The sequence below is a fragment of the Tachysurus fulvidraco genome, chromosome 15, assembly GCF_022655615.1.
Source record: "Tachysurus fulvidraco isolate hzauxx_2018 chromosome 15, HZAU_PFXX_2.0, whole genome shotgun sequence".
NCBI classification, from domain to species: Eukaryota; Metazoa; Chordata; class Actinopteri; order Siluriformes; family Bagridae; genus Tachysurus; species Tachysurus fulvidraco.
In genome coordinates, this window is record NC_062532.1 from 5,479,880 (window position 1) to 5,499,585 (window position 19,706).

The 19,706-nt window shown below is 40.4% G+C and overlaps 3 protein-coding genes across 4 annotated transcripts in view; 2 read left to right on the top strand and 1 right to left on the bottom strand.

Annotated features, from left to right (window-relative positions):
- The window catches only part of LOC113659134 (carcinoembryonic antigen-related cell adhesion molecule 5-like), a 569,148-nt gene that overhangs the window by 412,919 nt on the left and 136,523 nt on the right, over positions 1-19,706 (top strand). The gene's annotated exons all lie outside the window — the stretch shown is intronic.
- LOC113659135 (carcinoembryonic antigen-related cell adhesion molecule 5-like) overlaps positions 1-19,706 on the bottom strand; it is a 109,238-nt gene that overhangs the window by 9,250 nt on the left and 80,282 nt on the right. The window contains exon 1 of one of the 2 annotated variants that reach the window (XM_047801217.1): positions 16,975-17,263. The exons of the other annotated variant lie outside the window; for it this stretch is intronic. Coding sequence (XP_047657173.1) covers positions 16,975-17,029 — 55 coding nt within the window. The 5' untranslated portion in view covers positions 17,030-17,263. Of the gene's footprint in view, positions 1-16,974; positions 17,264-19,706 lie in introns of those variants that run through there. 2 annotated transcript variants of the gene reach the window in all.
- Positions 3,855-15,746, top strand: LOC113645826. Its single transcript, XM_027151717.2, has 5 exons — positions 3,855-4,472; positions 5,018-5,335; positions 11,373-11,702; positions 14,000-14,110; positions 14,198-15,746. Exons 1-5 carry the CDS (start codon positions 4,418-4,420, stop codon positions 14,212-14,214), a joined length of 831 nt encoding a protein of 276 aa, XP_027007518.2. The 5' UTR covers positions 3,855-4,417; the 3' UTR covers positions 14,215-15,746.

Sequence of the window (19,706 nt, forward strand, 5' to 3'; positions counted from 1 at the left end):
TACAAAACAGCTTCACCTGCCTGTGATAGTGATGCCTCCCTCCAAGATGCACTGAATTACTTCTACACTCAGTTGCGGAACAATGTAGTGGGAAGGAAGACCATGCTTTGAGAAGTGCTTTAAGGAGCTCATCATGAGGCACATCAAGACCCAGTTACCACCCTCACTGGACCCCCTTAAGTTTGCGTATCGTCCAAACTGCTCTATGGATGACGCCATTGCCTCAGCCTTTCCTGTAGCCCTCACCCACCTGGACAATATAGACACTTTAGTTCAGCATTCAACACAATCATCCCTCATCACCTAATTGAGAAGCTGAGCGTGCTGGGAATGAACACCTTCCACTGCAACTGGATCCTGGACTTCCTGACTGGGAGACCTGTCAGGAACAGCATCTCCAGCACCACCACACTGAGTACTGGAGCCCCTTAGGACTGCATGCTCAGTCCACTGCTGTTCACCTTGCTGACTCACGAATGTGCAGCAATACCCAGATCGAACCATATCATCAAGTTCACCAATGACACGACTATGGTGGGTCTCATCAGCAAGACCAATGAGTCAGCATACAAAAAGTAGGTGCAACAGCTAACTGCCTGGTGTAGAGCCAACAACTTGTCTCTGAATGTTGATAAAACTAAAGCACAGAGGGAACAATCTGCTGAACGTCGACGGATCATCCATAGAGATCATCAAGAGCCCCAAATTTCTTCGTGTACAGTACATCTATCGGAGAACTTCACCTGGTCAATCAACACCAGCTCCATCAACAAGAAAGCCCAGCAGCATCTCTTACAAAGGCTGAGATAAGCCCATCTCCCTCCCCCATCCTGACTACGTTCTACAGAAGGACCATTGAGAGCATTAAGAGCAGCTGCATAACTGTCTGGTTTGAGAACTGCACCATCCTGGATCACAAGTCCCTGCTGAGGATAGTGAGGACAGCTAAAAAGATCACTGGAGTCTCTTTTCCTTCTATCATGGACATTTACACAACACGCTGCATCTGCAAAGCCAACAGCATTGTGAATGACCCCACTGAACTGAACTGAACTCTACCGAGCACAATACACACACACACACACACACACACACACACACACACACACACACACACACACACACACAAAACACACACACACGCATATGTATGGAATGCAATGACCTACGCCACCTACGCACTCCAATTTACATCCATGTCTACAGCACCATCATACCAAACTGTTTACATGCTGTTTTGCATACTTTTTTTGCTCTTTGCACATGCTGTCTCACGTTTTGACTGCTGTTTTGCACCCTACCTTACAATACCTCATGTAACTGCTGCTATGATACAAATGTGTTCCTTCCAGTATTTCTGCACACGAAAAATTGATTGAACATACAGTATTTACATTGGTCACTGTTTTTGTGTATTGTCTTTTGTGTATTGTCTTGTATTTGTTGTTTGCACTGTCTTTTGTTGGGTGGGTTTGGTTTGGATGGGTCTTTTGTAGGATGGGTTTGACCTAAAGACCACTGATTTAATTTTAAGATATAGAAAAACTCAAAGTTCCCCACCAACACCACGTCTCTCAAGATGGCAGTTTGTTAATGATAATAAAACTATGATACTAACCAGTGCAAAGAGGAGCGAGTCTGGAACATACACTATAAACACCTTTGATGTAGACGGGAGAAGTAAAGGCAAATCTACTCTCCAGGTGAACATTGAAGGTAGGACCACACAACCTCTAATCACATCATAAAAAAACGTGCTTACACATTTAATATTAAAGTTTGCACTTCTGATGTTCTAATGAAAATAGTCGTCCTATTTTACAACAAAATTAACAAACTAGTTTTTAAACTAATTCAAACCACCCTTTACATTGTGTAAATACATGCATTAATAGTTGGTTAGTTTTGCTATGACCAAAGGTGACTTTCTGTATGATGAGAGTTATAATTTATTGTGTTCCGTACTGATAATACTTAATTCTGTTATCAGTGGGTTTTGTAAATGGGTGTTTCAGATATTGACTGAAGTGGTTTTTCAAACAGAGAAAGAAGAAACAATAGAAAAATCAAGCACACACACACACACACACACACACACACACACACACACACACACACACACACACACACACACACACACACACACACACACACACACACACACACATATGCACAATGAACTGTATGGACTGCAATGACCTACACCAAATTATACATATATATTATATATATATAGACCACATTATATATATATATTAGTCAGGAATGGGAAAGACAAAAAACAGGGGACACGGGGAACACACTGACAATCATCCCTATGTGTCCAATAGAAGGAGGAAGGAGAGACAGAAATTAACAACAGACAAATAAACTATAATAAATACAGCACAATTCAAAAGCTACTTAAAGATGCCTACGTAAATAATGGTTCTTATATGCATATGACCTGCAGTTGAAAAGCATACCAATTATACATTTTAATTTATTTTCAGACCCTACTTCTGCACAGTCTACTGATGGTACAGTAAGTCTCATCATTCCTTAACTTTGACCCGAAACCTAACATGCTTTCGGATTTGCAGTTTCAGGATCCTGTTGTCTGCAGATTTGGTTGAGACAAGAGACGGACATGGGGACTGGTGTCCTAGGGGATGCTTTTTACTTTCAGGCAGGCAAAAGTGAGCTATTAGATATGTAGCTTGTGGGACGAAGGAAAACACACATTCATTAAAGTGATACAACATTTAAATATAATAAATACAGCAAAAGTCAATAAGTGACTATTTATGGAAAGATTTTATAGCAGCAGTTTCGATTGTTGCGTTTGACTAAATAATCTGCTTAATATGACATTTTTTTGCTTTTTCAACACAGTATAATAATGTTAAGTCTTTCAGTTCCTCTATTTCTCTGATGTTCTAACATTCCTGTATGTGCTAATAACCTCCCTGAGGCTAACGGTATGTACTGACATTATTTTCATGCTCTTTCTCTCTTTCAGGTTTCATGGTGTTTGTGTCTGTGTGGCTCTTTGAAATCATCATCCTAATATCTCTGTTTGTGGTGTTTTACATCTACACCAACATCCACAGGAAACAGAGGATATGCTTTATATAAATTTCTTGATTAACCCAGAGCTAATGTTCAGAGTTATTTATCTTCAGCTTTATTTTTAAATATTCAAAATACTGCAATGCTTTGGGGGCAGTCATGGCCTAATGGGGGCAGTCATGGCCTAATGGGGGCAGTCATGGCCTTAATGGGGCTGTCATGGCCTTAATGGGGGCTGTCATGGCCTTAATGGGGGCTGTCATGGCCTTAAAGGGGGCTGTCATGGCCTAATGGTTAGAGAGTCTGATTCGTAACCCAAAGGTTGTGGGTTCAGGTCTCGGGCCGGCCACAACTGAGGTGCCCTTGAGGAAGGCACCAAACCCCCCAACTGCTCCCTGGGCGCCTTAGCATAAATGGCTGCCCACTGATCCGGGTGTGTGTTCACGGTGTGTGTGTGTGTGTGTGTTCACTGCTGTGTGTGTGCACTTTGGATGGGTTAAATGCAGAGAACAAATTCTGAGTATGGGTCACCGTACTTAGCCGTATGTCACGTCACGTCACTTTTTTAAATGAAGCCATCATCATGGTGTTGAAGAAATATTTTTTGTAGAATTTCTATAAATGTAAATTTTAAGTATTTGTGTGAAAGTCAGAAAAATGTCTTTTTCTTTCAAACAAAAACATGATTCAACACTTAATAATAATTAATCAATAAATAATACAAAAATAAAAATATTTTATAAATTGTAAAAACAGCTGATTAACCAGTCTATATATTTCTATTTGCACTTATAAGTCTATAAATACATTGGTATTTTACTGCTTAGACGTTTTAGCTATTATAGACTTAAACAGTGATATGACATCAGGGACAATGGTCCTGTACCACAGTCCTGCTTTTGTGACTGTGAGGAGGCCAAAACAAACAGGATGTTGTGAGACATTATAGAGAAAAAGAAATTGCAAAGATGACCAAACCACAGAGATGGTACTGAGATGCAGACTGCACAAGTTCTCACTTACAAGTTGTGCATTCTGATATACTTTGTATTAATAAAGAATCACATTTTCATCAGCAACAGACAGCTGTTCATTGATCAGTTCTCAGTAGTAAGATTTTATTTTAATAAACTGCTTAAACATGCATCTATTTAAGTCTTTCTTTCTTTCTTTCTTTCTTTCTTTCTTTCTTTCATTACAAACACTAGAGGAAATGAGTGGTAATAGTTTTAACTGTGGAACTTCTTGTTTCTCAGTAAAGTGGTATTAGTTCTGTAAAAGAAGCTTCATGTTGCTTTTGTAGTCGTTCATCGCTCAGGTCCAAGATCTCCATCAAGTACAGAGAGAGGATTGTTCTCTAGACAAAATGAGAATTCAGGTCATTTTTGGAGTCCTGTTGATTTACACCCACGTTGCCATGGGTAAGTTTTATCCTCTAATAATGCATGATTCATTTATTTACTACATGTGCAGTTGTACAGTTTCTGCTTTATGAAATGAGAAATGGTCTAAATGTAGTTTTAACCTGTGAGATCAGATATCAGTAAATCGGTCAGCTTTTAATGAACACTTCCTGCACTTCAAAAGCAGAGAATGTTGTTTTTTTTCTATGAATGACTTCATCAATCAATTTATGTTTTAATAAAATAAACAAACAAATAACTAAATAAATGAATTCTACGAAATATAGAATTTATTTAACAGATTACTATAATACAATTTGACAACATCCGATACTCTTGACTAACCCCATCCACTCCCACAGACACTAGTGACTAACCCCATCCTCTCTGTGCCTTTCAATAGTTCAAAATATATAGTTTATTTTTTCTGATTGCCTGCATCGACATAGTCAATGGTCTCAGACATATGTTGAAATACAGAATTGATCCTAATGCTTAATCCTGGTGTGTTTCAATTTGCAATAATATTAACAGAATTCTGATTATTTTTTCTTTCTCTGCAGGTTCACTGTTCCAGGATCATGTTGTCTGTAGATTTAATCAGTGGAATCCGTGTTATGTAGCTTTAGGACAACGACTGCAACTGCAAATGCCACTGGAGGATGGGTTTGACCTAATGTCCACTAGGTTAATTTTAAGATATAGAAAAATCCAAGGTTCCCCACCAACACCACGTGACTCAAGATGGCAGTTTGTTAATGACAATAAAACTATGATACTAACCAGTGCAGAGAGGAACGACTCTGGAACATACACATTAGTCACCTTTGATGTAGACGGGAGAATTAAAGGCAGTTATAATCTCCGGGTGAACATTGAAGGTACAGTAGGACCACACAACCTCTAATCACAACACACAACACACTACGTTATTTCATAAATGCATTAAATATAAACATTTATCCACACTAATGTCTCTCTCAAGATTTATTTTTACATTTTTATATTTACAGTATTTATGTAAATGAGGCATCTCTTACATACTTAACAAAACAACAAAAAAAATCTAGGCTTTTAATGTTGTTAGAACTTAAATCATTATTTGTCACATCTATATTTATGTTTATTTCTGCTTGCATATATATGTAATGTAATATGTAATATAATGTCTATGTCCCGTTATGTCCCGAGCTCCACCAATGTCTTGGTGAGTCTGGCTTTTATAAAGAATGGTTTGAAGTAAAAAAATCCAATGCAACAGTTTGTGAACACAGAGACAAAACAGTCAGATGTCTGGTAAAAACCTACTGAGAGTAAATGTATAACACACTTTTCCTCAACCTCAGCCACATCACCCCAGTTTATCTGCCTGCAATATTCTAATGATCATAGTTGGTCTTATTTTACAACATAAACAAACTAAGAAAAGATGCATGACTGAGCCATAAATGCACCGCGCAGCATCTTTTTGTAGTCATGCAAGCTTCATATCAAACCGCTTGCTTGTAACTACTGTACATGAAAGTAAATCAGTCCGACTTGTCCAAATCAGTCTTGGGACGTGACATCATCGGCGGGTGACGTCGCGTAAACAGGAAGCTACAAATGGCTGCGAGATGGACAGGACGCTAGCTCCTGCGAGAGAAGGTAAGTGCCACAGGGATGCAGGGAGTGTGGCACAGAGATGCAGCGTCTCGTTCCTCAGGGAACTGGGTTACGATCGTAACCTAGAGACGTTCCCATTCGGAACTCGAGCTGCGTCGAAACGCTATGGGAACGAGTGTCCAATCACACCACACTGACCAGACCCTTCGTAGAGAGTGAGGGCCTCGGCACCTGCACATAGGAGCCCGGGGTGGCTCTGAGGTCAAGGTCATAAAACCTGATGAAGGTCAGCGGGGTGGACCAATCCGCAGCGCCACGTGTCAGCGCCACATGTCTTGGATTGCCACTCCAACAGACTAAGCCGTAGAGGCCGCCACACTCCGGGTGGAGTGAGCTCGGACCCCGGACGGTGCGGGGAAGCCAGAGGGCTTGTGAGCCGACAATCGCATCCACTACCCATCTGCTCAACGTCTGCATAGCGGCCAGGAAACCCTTCCTGTTAAGGCCGTAGCAGACGAGCAGCTGCACCGATTCTCTCCACGGACTCGTCCTGCGGAGGTAAGTGACCAGTGCTCGCACTGGACACAGTCGGTTCTGTCACTTCTGTTTGGGGGCTGTAAATGGAAGAAACTCTGGAGCGGAGAAGGGTCTCTACTACCTCGGTAGAGAAGCCAGACGCTATGAACTGTGCCCCCTCAGGGGCCACGGCCACAGCCTCCACAGCTCTAGGCAGGGGTGCACCAGGGTTTCGCCCGTCTGTGAGAGGAGATCCCTCCTGGATCCGTAAACCATGGCTTGCCCGGCCATCGAGGTGCTACCAGGAGGAGACGGACTCCATCCCGGTGAACTCTCTCCAGAACTCCAGGGAGCAGTGCAATCGGAGGAAAGGCGTACAGGTGTACCCTCGGCCAAGACTGTACCTTGGCATCCAGACCTAATGGGGCTGGGTGTGTGAGAGAGAGAGAGAACCAGAGGGGACAGTGCGAGGTCTCCCGGGTCACAAACAGATCCACCTGGGCTCTGTAGAACCTTCGCCATATGAACTCCACTACCTCGGGGTGGAAACACCATTCCCCAGGTCTTGGCCCCTGCCTCGACAGGGCATCTGCTCTGACATTCAACCGTCCCGGGATATAAATGGCCCTCAAAGAGAGGAGTCTGTCCCGAGAACACAAGAGGACCGCTCATGCTAGCTTGTACAAAGGGCGAGATCGGAGGCCCCCTTGGTGGTTGATGTAGGAGACCACCGCAGTATTGTCCGTGCAGACCAATACATGGCGATCTCGCAGGTCCGGGAGGAAGTGTTTTAACCCCAAAAACACCGCCATCATCTCCAGGCAATTTATGTGCCACGAGAGCTGTGGGCCTCGTGTGCAGGAGGCCGAGCGGGATTACGCTGGACGCCGCAGCCATGAGCCCTGGCAGCCGCTGGAACTGCTTCACAGTGAGTGGCTGGCCTTCCCTCACTCTCCTGACTGAGGTGAGGATGACTTCGACCAGAGCAGGTGACAACCGTGCCTGCATCCTGGCCAAGTCTCATATCACGCCCAAAAAGGTGGTTCTCTGTGCTGGAGAGAGCATGCTTTTGCCGGCGTTTAGCCGAAACCCAAGCACCTTCATGCAGGCGAGGACAACATCTCGACGACGCAATGCCTGGCGACTGAGCCAGAATCAACCAGTTGTCGAGGTAATTTAAAATGTGGATGCCCTGGAGCCGCAGCGGGGTCAGTGCTGCGTCGACGCATTTCGTGAAGGTGCGGGGCGAGAGTGCTAGGCCAAACGGGAGGACCCGATATTGGTAAGCTTCGCCCCTGAAAGCAAACCTCAGGAACCTCCAGTGTGCAGGAAGGATGGAAACGTGAAAGTACGTGTCTTTCAGATCTATTGTGACGAACCAGTCCCCTGATCTGATCTGAGTCACGACCTCCCTGAGGGTGAGCATCCTGAACCTGAGCCTCCTGAGAGAGCGGTTCAAGGAGCGTAGATCTAGAATGGGACGCAACCCGCCATCCTTCTTCTGAACGATGAAATACGGGCTGTAAAAGCCTGACTCTCGAACCGAGGGTGGGGGGGGGGGGATCTCGATGGCTCCTTTCTTCAAGAGTGTGTGCACTTCTCGTTCCAGTACCAGAGCCTGCTTGGGTCCCCCCAGGGTGGGACACATCCCGTTGTAATGGGGAGGAGAGGACGCGAACTGAACCGTGTAGCCATTCTCTATGGTCTGCAGGACCCACCGGGAGACTCCTGGCAGCTCCTCCCAAGCTGTCAGACAGTTCCTTAGGGGAACCAGCCCCTCAGGGCTGGCCTCTGACCCACTCAGAGCAGCTGGGGCCAAGCCCTGCAGCTGATGGCGCCTCACGAGAGGTGGCAGACACTCTCCTTCCACAACGAACCTTCGGGTGGAAATGTGGGGAGCAAACCGCTGGAGGGAAGCCACGCCCTGAAGCACATCTAGTGGCAGGGCTGACAGACCGGCCTCCATGACCCGAATGGCCGGAGCCTCGTACTGCGGCCGTTGACACCTCCTGAGAGGCCGCGGGTCTCCCCCATCCATACCGAGACTTTGGGCGGAAGTGGAGGGAGGTGCCCGCTGGAGGGTGGCCATGCTCTGGAGCACATCCTGTTGCAGAGCCAACGGCCTAGCGCCCCGGTGGGAGGGATGGGCACCGTAGCGTGTGGTGTGCCCCATCCCCCCAACCGTAGATCATCAGGATCTATGCACCACTGCCCGTTTGTCTGAGGCGAGGGTGACCCTCAGGTCACCCTGCTCGTTCCTGGGCCTAGAGCGTCGCCTCGGGCCTTTGGGCCCCGCCCGCGTAGATCGGGTGGCCACGCTCTGTCTCTGGGCTTCACAGTGCCCGGAAGGACCAGGCTGGGGCTGCCCCCAAACAGCCCCACGAGATCGCCGAGGGAGGTACTGCTGAAATGCAGCCGTCTACTTTTTAGACTCCTGGAACTTGTGTACGACCACCTTTACAGCATCACCAAACAGTCCAGAAGGAGCCATCAGTGCATCCAGTAGCACAGCTCGATCCTTGTCCAGGAGGTCGGACAAGGTGAGCCACAGATGCCTTTCTGTGTCCACCAGGGCCGCCATGGACTGCCCAACGGCCCACGCAGGGCACAGTGACACAGGGCGCAGGAAACGCTCATCCAGCTTACTGGGTGTGCGCTGCTTCTGCTGCTCCACCGGCTAATCTAAATCCAGCTTGGCTACGGCTCGTGTCACGACCTCGAGGAGCTCCTCATACAGCACAGGCTGTGAGGAGCCCACGGGCTCGCTAGCATCCATCAGCTCTCCTTCCTCGGAGGGAGAGACATGTAATGCCACGCTGCTCACGCCGGGAGAAGAGGCAGCCATCGGGCCTGCTTCTCCTCTCGAGCCGTAGCTCGATTTAGCAGACGAGGCTGGAGAGAACTCATCCGCCTCCAATCCCGCTGCTAAATTGACCTGCGAACCCCACAAGCGCCGGCGCCGCTTTGCCTCGGCAAGAGCGGGACCGGCGCCACGAGGGAGAGCGCTCTTCTCGAAGAGTGCTCTCCGGGAGCGAAGCGTGCGCATACCCAAGTGGCTGCAACTCAAGCAATAGACTCCCTCGAGAGCCGATTATACATGCTCCACTCCCAAGCAAACAATGCATCGATCGTGAGAATCCTTCCCAGTAATAAAACGGGGACACGGAAAAACACAGTTTCGGAAGTTTCTCTGCCAGCCATCACTCGATCAGAAAAACACAGTATCAGAAAACAGCGCTTACCTGAACGAGCAGAAGCTAGCGTCTTGTCCATCTCGCAGCCTTATGTCTGTTGGAGTGGGTGGGGTTAGTCACTAATGTCTGTTGGAGTGGGTGTGGTTAGTCACTAGTGTCTGTTAGAGTGGGTGAGGTTAGTCACTAGTATCATGTTTACTTGACGTCACCCACCGATGACATCACGTCCCAACGCCTACTGGTCAGATTACACACGTGTTTCAGAGCGCGGCCATGCAGGGGCGTTCCCATAGCCTTTCGACGCAGCTCGAGTTCTGAAAGGGAACAGTCCTTCTCCTGGACAATAGTGCTCTATAAATAGAGCTACATGACACTAAACAGAGCTACATAGAACAACACAGAGCTAAGGACTGAAAGTAAGTTGTCCAGGCCACAAAATGTGCACCATTTTCAACCTAGTGCAGCTAGGAAACAAATATAATAGATAGAACTAGAACAGCAAATATATTAATAATAAATACAGCGAAATTCCAAAGTTCGAAAACGCCTATTTATAGAATGATTCAATAGCAGCAGTTTGTATTGTTGCTTTTAACTAAATAATCTGCTTAATATGGTGATTTTTCTTTACGCATATGTTGCATCAAAATTCCAATGCAGAAGTTTGTGAACACAGAGAAAAAAACGGCAAATGTATAGTTAATATTTACTGTTTAAATTAAATAAAAATTAATGTTTACCTTATTTGCACCCACAACAGAAATATATAGCTAATTTCTCTTTACACATCCACAGACATTCTTGTCTATCCCCACCCACTCCAGCAGACACAAGTGACTAACCCCACCCACTCCATCAGACATTAGTGACTAACCCCACCCACTCCAACAGACACTAGTTACTAACCCCACCCACTCCAACAGACATTAGTGACTATACCCACCCACTCCAACAGACATTAGTGACTAACCCCACCCACTCCAACAGACATTAGTGACTAACCCCACCCACTCTATGCCTTTCAAGAGTGCTATATATATATATAGTTTTTTTTTTTCTGTGAACACCGAGTATGTCATAGTCAATGGTCTCATACATATGTTGACATACAGAATTGATCCTAATGCTTAACCCTGCACAGGCTTTTTTTCCCATCATTACTGTTAACATGAAGCTTTAAAGGATTTTAAAGCAACCAGACTAAAATATCTCATCACAATACTTAAAAACATTACTACAAAATGATTCTACAATATTCAATATATTTTATTGTTTTTTATGTGTTTATGCAAATGGGGAATCATATACTGTATATTGTGTCATTTTTCATGCTCAATATATAACTAAAATTTCTTTGGATTATGTTGGAAAAAAATGCAAATTTCATGTAGAACACAATTTTCAGTGAGAGACAACAGTTTGCTGAAATTTTATTTATTTCTACTTTTTATTTATTTATTTATTTACTTATAATAAAATCCAACAAATACGTAAATCAGTTGCTGAAGATAAACACAGACTTTTGAAGTTTACACAGATCAGAGTTGTGTTTGAGTTTGCAATAACATTAACAGAATGCTGATGACTTTTTCTTCCTCTGCAGGTTCACAGTTTCAGGATCATGTTGTCTGTAGATTTAATCAGATGAATCCATGTTATGTAGCTGTGGGACAACGACTGCACCTGCAAATGTCCCTGGAGGATGGGTTTGACCTACAGGCCACTACTTTAATTTTAAGATATAGAAAAACCCAAAGCTCCCCACCAACACCACTTCTCCCAAGATGGCAGTTTGTTGATGATAATAAAACTATGATACTAACCAGTGCAGAGAGGAGCGACTCTGGAACATACACATTAGTCACCTTTGATGTAGACGGGAGAAGTAAAGGCAGTTATACTCTCCAGGTGAACATTGAGGTGAACATTGAAGGTAGGACCACACAACCTCTAATCACATCTCACAGCAATCTACAAGTTATTTCATAAATGTATAAAATATAAACATTCATTCATCCACACTATAGTCTCTCTCAAAGTTTCTATTAATATTTTAGTATTTGCAGTGTTTATGCAAATGTGGCTTCTCTTACATACTTAACAAAACAACAAAAAAAATCTAGGCTTTTATTTGTCATATCTATATTTAAATGTATTTCTTCTTGCATATTGTATTTGAATATGTGGTTAATCATACAGCGTCTATAGTAATTCATCCTGAGGTCTTTATCTGTAATCTACAGCTCAGGTGTCTTCAGTCAAATCAGCCAGATGTCTGGTAAAAACTACATGAAACTACATGAAAGTAAATCAGTCTGGTCCAGATTTATTCCTCTAGTCTTAACCTGATGTCCTGTAAACCATTCTGGGAAAAACGTAACACACATGAATAGTGTTTTTATCTGTACAGGAAATACCAATAAATTAGAATGGTGTTGAAAAGTTCATTTATTTCAGTAATTCAACTCAAATAGTGCAACTTGCATATTATACTGTATATATTCAGTACACACAGACTGAAGTAGTTTACGTCTTTGGTTTTTTAAGTGTGATGATTTTGGCTAATTTTTAACAAAAAACAAAAAATTTGAATATGTTGCCATGCCAATCAGATGCATAAAATGGTTTCCAGAGCCATCAAAAGGGTCTCTCAATTTGGTTCACTAGGCTAAACAATCATGGGAAAGACTGCTGATCTGAAGACAATCATTGACACCCTTCACAAGGAAGCTAAGCCACAAACATCCATTGCCAAAGACGCTGGCTGTTCAAAGAGTGCTGTATCCAAGCATGATAACAGAAAGTTGCGTGGAAGGAAGAAGTGCCAATCAACCAACAGAACCGCATCCTTGAGAGGCTTGTCAAGCAAAATCGATTCAAGAATATTGGTGAACTTCACAAGGAATGGACTGAGGCTGGGGTCAATGTATGAAGAGCTGCCACACACAGATGTGTCAAGGAATTTGATTACAGGTGTCATATTCATCTTGTTAAGCCTCCCCTGAACCATAGACAACATCAGGGGCATCTTAGCTTGTCTAAGGAGAAGAAGAACTGGACTGCTGCCCACTGGTCCAAAGTTCTCTTTTCAGATGAGATCAAGTTTTGTATTTCATTTGGAAATTAAGGTCCTGGAGTCTGGAGGAAGGGTGGAGAAGCTCATAGTTCAAGTTGCTTGAAGTCCAGTGTTAAGTTTCCACAGTCTGTCATGATTCTAGCTGCAATGTCATCTGCTGGTGTTGATCCACTGTGTTTTTTGAAAACCAAGTCATTGTACCTGTTTAAAAAAGAGATTTAGAGCACTTCATACTTTCCAGAAGGACATCTCAACAACATAGAGCTACGGACTGAAAGTAAGTTGTCCTAGCCACATAAAGTACATCATTAACAACCTAGTTCAACTAGGAAACAAATATACTGTACCGTATTTTCCGAACTATAAGCCGCAACTTTGAACCTTGCGACTTACACAATGATGCGGCTAATATGGATTTTTCCTGATTTCAAATTTTTCTTTTTTCAAAAAAAACTAATTCTGTGATCTGCTCAGTTTTTTGCCGTCATAAAGCTTTCATTAGACCAATGAAATTGCCGAACGGGTTAAAGGTAGGGTCTCCGATGTTTGATAAATGCTTCAGAAAACTGAGTCGGGACCACAAACTAAAAATCAAAACAAAAATAGGAAGATAGGAAGATAGTGACGAATGACTATCTTGGTAAGTTACTGTTGACTGCTAATTTTTTATTTTTTGTTACAAGCCTTGTTTCGTTAAAGCCTGTGTAAAGTTAATTTGTTTTAATGTACCTGTAGGCACCTGTGGCTTATAGACATGTGTGGCTTATTTATGTTCAAAATAATAATTTTTTTAAAATTCAGTGGGTGAGGCTTATATTCAGGTGTGCTCAATAGTCCGGAAATTATGGTAATAGATATTACTAGAACAACAAATATAATAATAATAAATACAGCACAATTCAAAAGTTCGGAAACACCTATTTATAGAATGATTCAATATCAGCAGTTTCTATTGTTGCTTTTCAATAAATAATTTGCTTAATATGGTGATTTTTCTTTCTTTTTCTGCATTGACCAGTTCAGCACAGTATAATTGTGAAGTCTTTCAATTTCTTTATTTTTCTGATGTTCTTACATTCCTGTATGTACTAATTCCCTCCCTGAGACTAATGATTGTGTACTGACTTTATTTTCATGCTATTTCTCTCTTTCAGGTTTCATGGTGTTTGTGTCTGTGTGGCTCTTGGAAATCATCATCCTGATATCTCTGATTGTAGCATTTTACATCTACACCAACATCCACAGGAAACAGAGGATAACTAAAAGTAAGAATTTTTTAAAAAAATGTAGCATGTAAAGCTTCTGTGGTGATTTAAGTGTGGTGATCACCCGAGTGTCATTTTCAAACACAGATCAAGAAAGTATTTAAACCTGGATAAGAAGAAGTAGATGGTTGGTTGCTCTCCTCCATGTCAGCAGCTCATCCCTCCTGAACCACCAGAAACATATAACCATCAACAAAAAAATGAACAGAGAAAAGAAATACATATCAATCCATATGTTCTTTTCAAAAACTAAACTAGCCTCACGCTTCATGCAAATTTCTTGATGAACCAAGCGCAAATGTTTAGAGTTATTTCTCTAAAGCTTTATGGTTTTAATATTTAAAATACTGCAATGCTTAAATGAAGCCATCATCATGCTGTTGAATAAATTATTTTTGTAGAATTTCTATAAATGTAAATCTTACGTATTTGTGTGAAAGTCGAAAAAATGTCTTTCTTTCAAACAAAAAAAAGACATGATTCAGTCGGGCGAACACCTCGCATTTTTTAAATAGATTTAAGTATTATGACTTTATATATGGTCAGACAAGTGCGTCATTTTTCTGTATTAACATTTTATGAAAACAGCTGCATCTGTGGGAATAAGTGCATTGCATTATTTTTTCTTCAACTTACAGGATATAAAGTTTATTGTAATCACTCAGTTTTTGTTGTTGTTGAATACATGTGTACAATATCTCATGATTTGAAAGGTAAAACAGTACTTAAAACAGTAGTGGCTAGTACAACTACACAGCAAATATCTGACAAAGACTTTAAATAATAAAAAAAACATTAGCCTTTATAGACAGTGTTTTCTGAGTTAAAAAAACGCTGTAACGTTACTTATTCAAACATTGGTTCTTTACTTAGCCTAACTTTGCATTGCAACCAAGCAGAGATCTCCAAACTGCATGCAGCAGTTTATTACTATAGAAGCAGGGCAGAGTTATGAGGTTTGACTGACAGTTTGAGGAGCCAATGTAGTTCCAAGGTTTAGTCATAAGCTCTCTTAAATACTTTTCACTTTTTACAAAATGTTTGTAAAAACTCAACTTTAGAGGTAAAGGTTCAGGATAAGGATGACCGCATTGATTTTTAAAAAATAAAACAAAACATAAATGACTAAATAAACTGTGCAAAGATACATACTTTCTGTCTGACAGCAAGATCATGTTCCCTTTTTTGTAGTATTTAATTTATTTATTTTTATTTTTTGCATTTAATATAGAATATATATATGTAGCATAAGAAAAAGTACCATAATGTTGCCATCAAGCAACATCTTTTTTCCAGAGACAGCCCTCCTTTTTTTAGCAAGACAATGCCAAGATTTATTCTGCATGTGTTACAAACGTGTGGCTTTATAGTGAAAGAGTTCAGGTATTAGACTGGTCTGCCTGCAGTTCAGACCTCTCTCCTATTGAAAATGTGTGGTGCATTATGAAGCAAAATATATGACAACATAGACCTCAGACTGTTTAGTACTTAAGTTTATTTAGGATCTCCGCTTATATGACTTGCCCAACAAAAAGTGGTACAGCTCCCACATACTTTGACACACAGGGGTGAGCCTGGTCTCATTTGAAAGAAGAGATTCTCTAGTTTCAGAAATTGATTCTAGGCCTTACTGGCACAAAGTTACAGGGGTTTGAATGCAGGTTTTCATTTCCGCCTGGGTTGTTTACCTGATAAACTGATTAATCTTATTTTTCTGGAACATGCTAGGGACAAAACAACAACTGAGAGTCATAGCCACATGTCTTGGCTTTCACCAAAAAAAAAATTCAAGTCAAAAGACCAAAAAAGGATTTTATATTATTTTTTTTATTATTATATTTTCTACGGACATGGTCGTCGGGTGCAGCGTTTTTGTGTACTTGTTTACTATATAACTTTGAAATAAAAGGCTGCAGGCTCAGTCTGAAAGGCCTTAAACAAGCATAGGCTCTCTCTCTATCACTCTGGTGTGAAAACAGGCCTGTAACTTGACACCCTGAGCTGTGAGAGGGACAAATGGTCAGGGATTACGCAAGAATTCCTTTGCGCATCCAGTTCACGCAGACACAGTCAAAGAACATAATGCATGCATAATTCTTTTTGTCATTTACTTTATAAGAATCATAGAAATAAAGGTCACAAATCACCATCTGGTTTATATATATATATAATCAGCTTTATAGAAATATAGAAAATCAATTACGAAGTTTAAAAGTAAATTAATATTTATCTCTATTTGAATTTGGTTATGTATTTGTATTGTATTGTATATTGTGATTAGATTTTTGTCATTTCGCCCAGCCATAATCTGTACTGTGAAAACTTACTTTAGACTCCTTTAAATCTACATCTTAACACTGATGATGTGTAACACTCTCACAGAACATCCTCCAAGATCCAAACCAGTCTGGCTGTAAAGCAGCACATTCGACACAGACAGCCCAGAGTTAATGTATTCAATGTTAGAGACTTAAAAGCACTTTTGTACATCGCTCTGGATAAGTGTGTCTGTCACATGCTGTAAATGTAAATGAAATTAATGGAAAAGAAAATTGGACACAGGGTTAAACAACAAAATTATTATATATTAAAATATATTTTAGACAGTTTAGATCAGTTTAATTTTGTAGAATTTATTTAAATGTTTTCCTAAAACATGAATTGATTGAAGTCATTAACAGAAAAATAACATTCCCTACATTAGAAGTGCAGGAAGTTTTCATTAAAAGCTGACCGATTTACTGATATCTGATCTCACAGGTTTAAACTACATTTAGACCATTTCTCATTTCATAAAGCAGAATCTGTACAACTGCACATGTAGTAAATAAATGAATCATGCATTATTAGAGGATAAAACTTACCCATGACAACGTGGGTGTAAATCAACAGGACTCCAAAAATGACCTGTATTCTCATTTTGTCCAGAGAACAATCCTCTCTCTGTACTTGATGGAGATCTTGGACCTGAGTGATGAACGACTACAAAAGCAAGATGGAGCTTCTTTTACAGAACTAATAATACTTTACTGAGAAACAGAAGTTCCATACACCATCTACATCCCTTGACTTGAAAGTGTTAAAGCAGCGCTGTGGTTTGTTCGTCTTGTCTGAGGAAATATTTTACTCACTCATACTTACATGGTCATACAGGGTCTATAAACCTCTCATAACAGCCTGGTCCTTTTTAGGTCTCATCATTGTTGTGTTTCCCATTTCCCCCATGATCACGCTCACCTGTGTTGGATTATCACTTTAGTGCCACATCATTTAAGTTCTCGTTTTCTCATTGTGTCTTGGTCTTGTTACTGTTGATGGTACAGTGGGTCTCATCCTTGTCCTCATGTTTGTATATTTTCCTTCCTAGTGCTTTTGTTTAGAGTTGTCCTGCTTCATGTATTTAGTTCTTTTTGCACATTATAATAAATAGAATCTGCACTTACATCTGCCTTTGTTTGTAAGTATTACCCATCCATTTAATCCTGAAATCCTAAGTTTGACATTTTCCATGTTTATTTCAGATAAATGTGAAAATGATTAAAAATCAATGATTCATCTTTTATTTCTTTATTTCTTCATTTAATTGTTTTATTTTTTGGAACCAAGCACTGCAATTACTCTTCACCAGGAACACAAGCTGAGAGACTTTAATATATAATTTTATATATTTTATTATTCAAAAGCAAATATAAAAACAGACATTTTGGAGAGTTACAGCAATATGTTCTCTATTCATTATTAAAATATAGAACAAATTTGAAATGTATATGTACGCTTTTAAAAAACAACAAAAAACACATTGACTTGGCTGACTGATCAACTAAGTTTCTGCCCATGAGTTAACAGGGGTGTAAAACCTCATGTGTTAATTCTTAAGGCACGATTTCACACACACTCAAGAACGCACGATATCACACACACACACACGCATATGTTACTGTTGATGCTACAGTGTGTCTCATCCTTGTCCTCATGTTTGTATATTTTCCTTCCTAGTGCTTTTGTTTAGAGTTGTCCTGCTTCACATATTTAGTTCTTTTTGCACATTATAATAAATAGAATCTGCACTTACATCTGCCTTTGTTTGTAAGTATTAACCATCCATTTAATCCTGAAATCCTGAGTTTGACATTTTCCATGTTTATTTCAGATAAATGTAAAAATTATTAAAAATCAATGATTCATCGTTTATTTCTTTATTTCTTCATTTAATTGTTTTATGTTTTGGAACCAAGCACTGCAACTGCTCTTTACCAGGAACACAGTCAAACTGAACAAAAAAATTTTTTGGCATTATTTCAAAGAACAAAAAGGAAATACGCTCTAGTCTTATATATTGATAGATAATACAGTACATTAATAATAAAATGAAATTATTTTTACAATAAACAAAATAATTTAAAAAAATATCATTAACAAATACAAGCCACAGAAATTTAAATCAATTCAATAGAAAGTTTTAGACAAAAACTGAAAATGCATTTTGCGCTGAACAATGTTAGACATTTTGATCATATATTTCACTCACGTAACACTTAAAAAAAGGTAGAAAATGGCCTCATAAAAAACTGACACTTCTTAAGTACAGCTTTTTTTTTTAAGAGAAGCTGAAATGTTGGTGTTAAAATAATTTAGCAACTCAGTGTGTGAGCTGCTTAGGAAGCTGCAGCTTTGTGGGTTCAACACTGAAAACTACAACAAGAAACTTCCTTTTCATTTTCTCTTCTTTTTCATTTTCATCTAGACCCAAAAGCCTTAGAGGAGATGCAGAAACAGGCAAAACTCCACACAATAAGGAATGATGAGACTTACTGTACCATCAGTAGACTGTGCAGAAGTAGGGTCTGAAAATAAATTAAAATGTATAATTGGTATGCTTTTCAACTGCAGGTCATATGCATATAAGAACCATTATTTACGTAGGCATCTTTAAGTAGCTTTTGAATTGTGCTGTATTTATTATAGTTTATTTGTCTGTTGTTAATTTCTGTCTCTCCTTCCTCCTTCTATTGGACACATAGGGATGATTGTCAGTGTGTTCCCCGTGTCCCCTGTTTTTTGTCTTTCCCATTCCTGACTAATATATATATATAATGTGGTCTATATATATATAATATATATGTATAATTTGGTGTAGGTCATTGCAGTCCATACAGTTCATTGTGCATATGTGTGTGTGTGTGTGTGTGTGTGTGTGTGTGTGTGTGTGTGTGTGTGTGTGTGTGTGTGTGTGTGTGTGTGTGTGTGTGTGTGTGTGTGTGTGTGTGCTTGATTTTTCTATTGTTTCTTCTTTCTCTGTTTGAAAAACCACTTCAGTCAATATCTGAAACACCCATTTACAAAACCCACTGATAACAGAATTAAGTATTATCAGTACGGAACACAATAAATTATAACTCTCATCATACAGAAAGTCACCTTTGGTCATAGCAAAACTAACCAACTATTAATGCATGTATTTACACAATGTAAAGGGTGGTTTGAATTAGTTTAAAAACTAGTTTGTTAATTTTGTTGTAAAATAGGACGACTATTTTCATTAGAACATCAGAAGTGCAAACTTTAATATTAAATGTGTAAGCACGTTTTTTTATGA

Coding starts and splice junctions, on each gene's coding strand:
- LOC113645826 (XM_027151717.2), top strand. CDS start 4,418: ATGAGAATTCAGGTCATTTTTGGAGTCCTGTTGATTTACACCCACGTT. Junction 4,473..5,017: donor TTACACCCACGTTGCCATGG/GTAAGTTTTATC, acceptor CTTTCTCTGCAG/GTTCACTGTTCCAGGATCAT. Junction 11,703..13,999: donor CATTGAGGTGAACATTGAAG/GTAGGACCACAC, acceptor TCTCTCTTTCAG/GTTTCATGGTGTTTGTGTCT.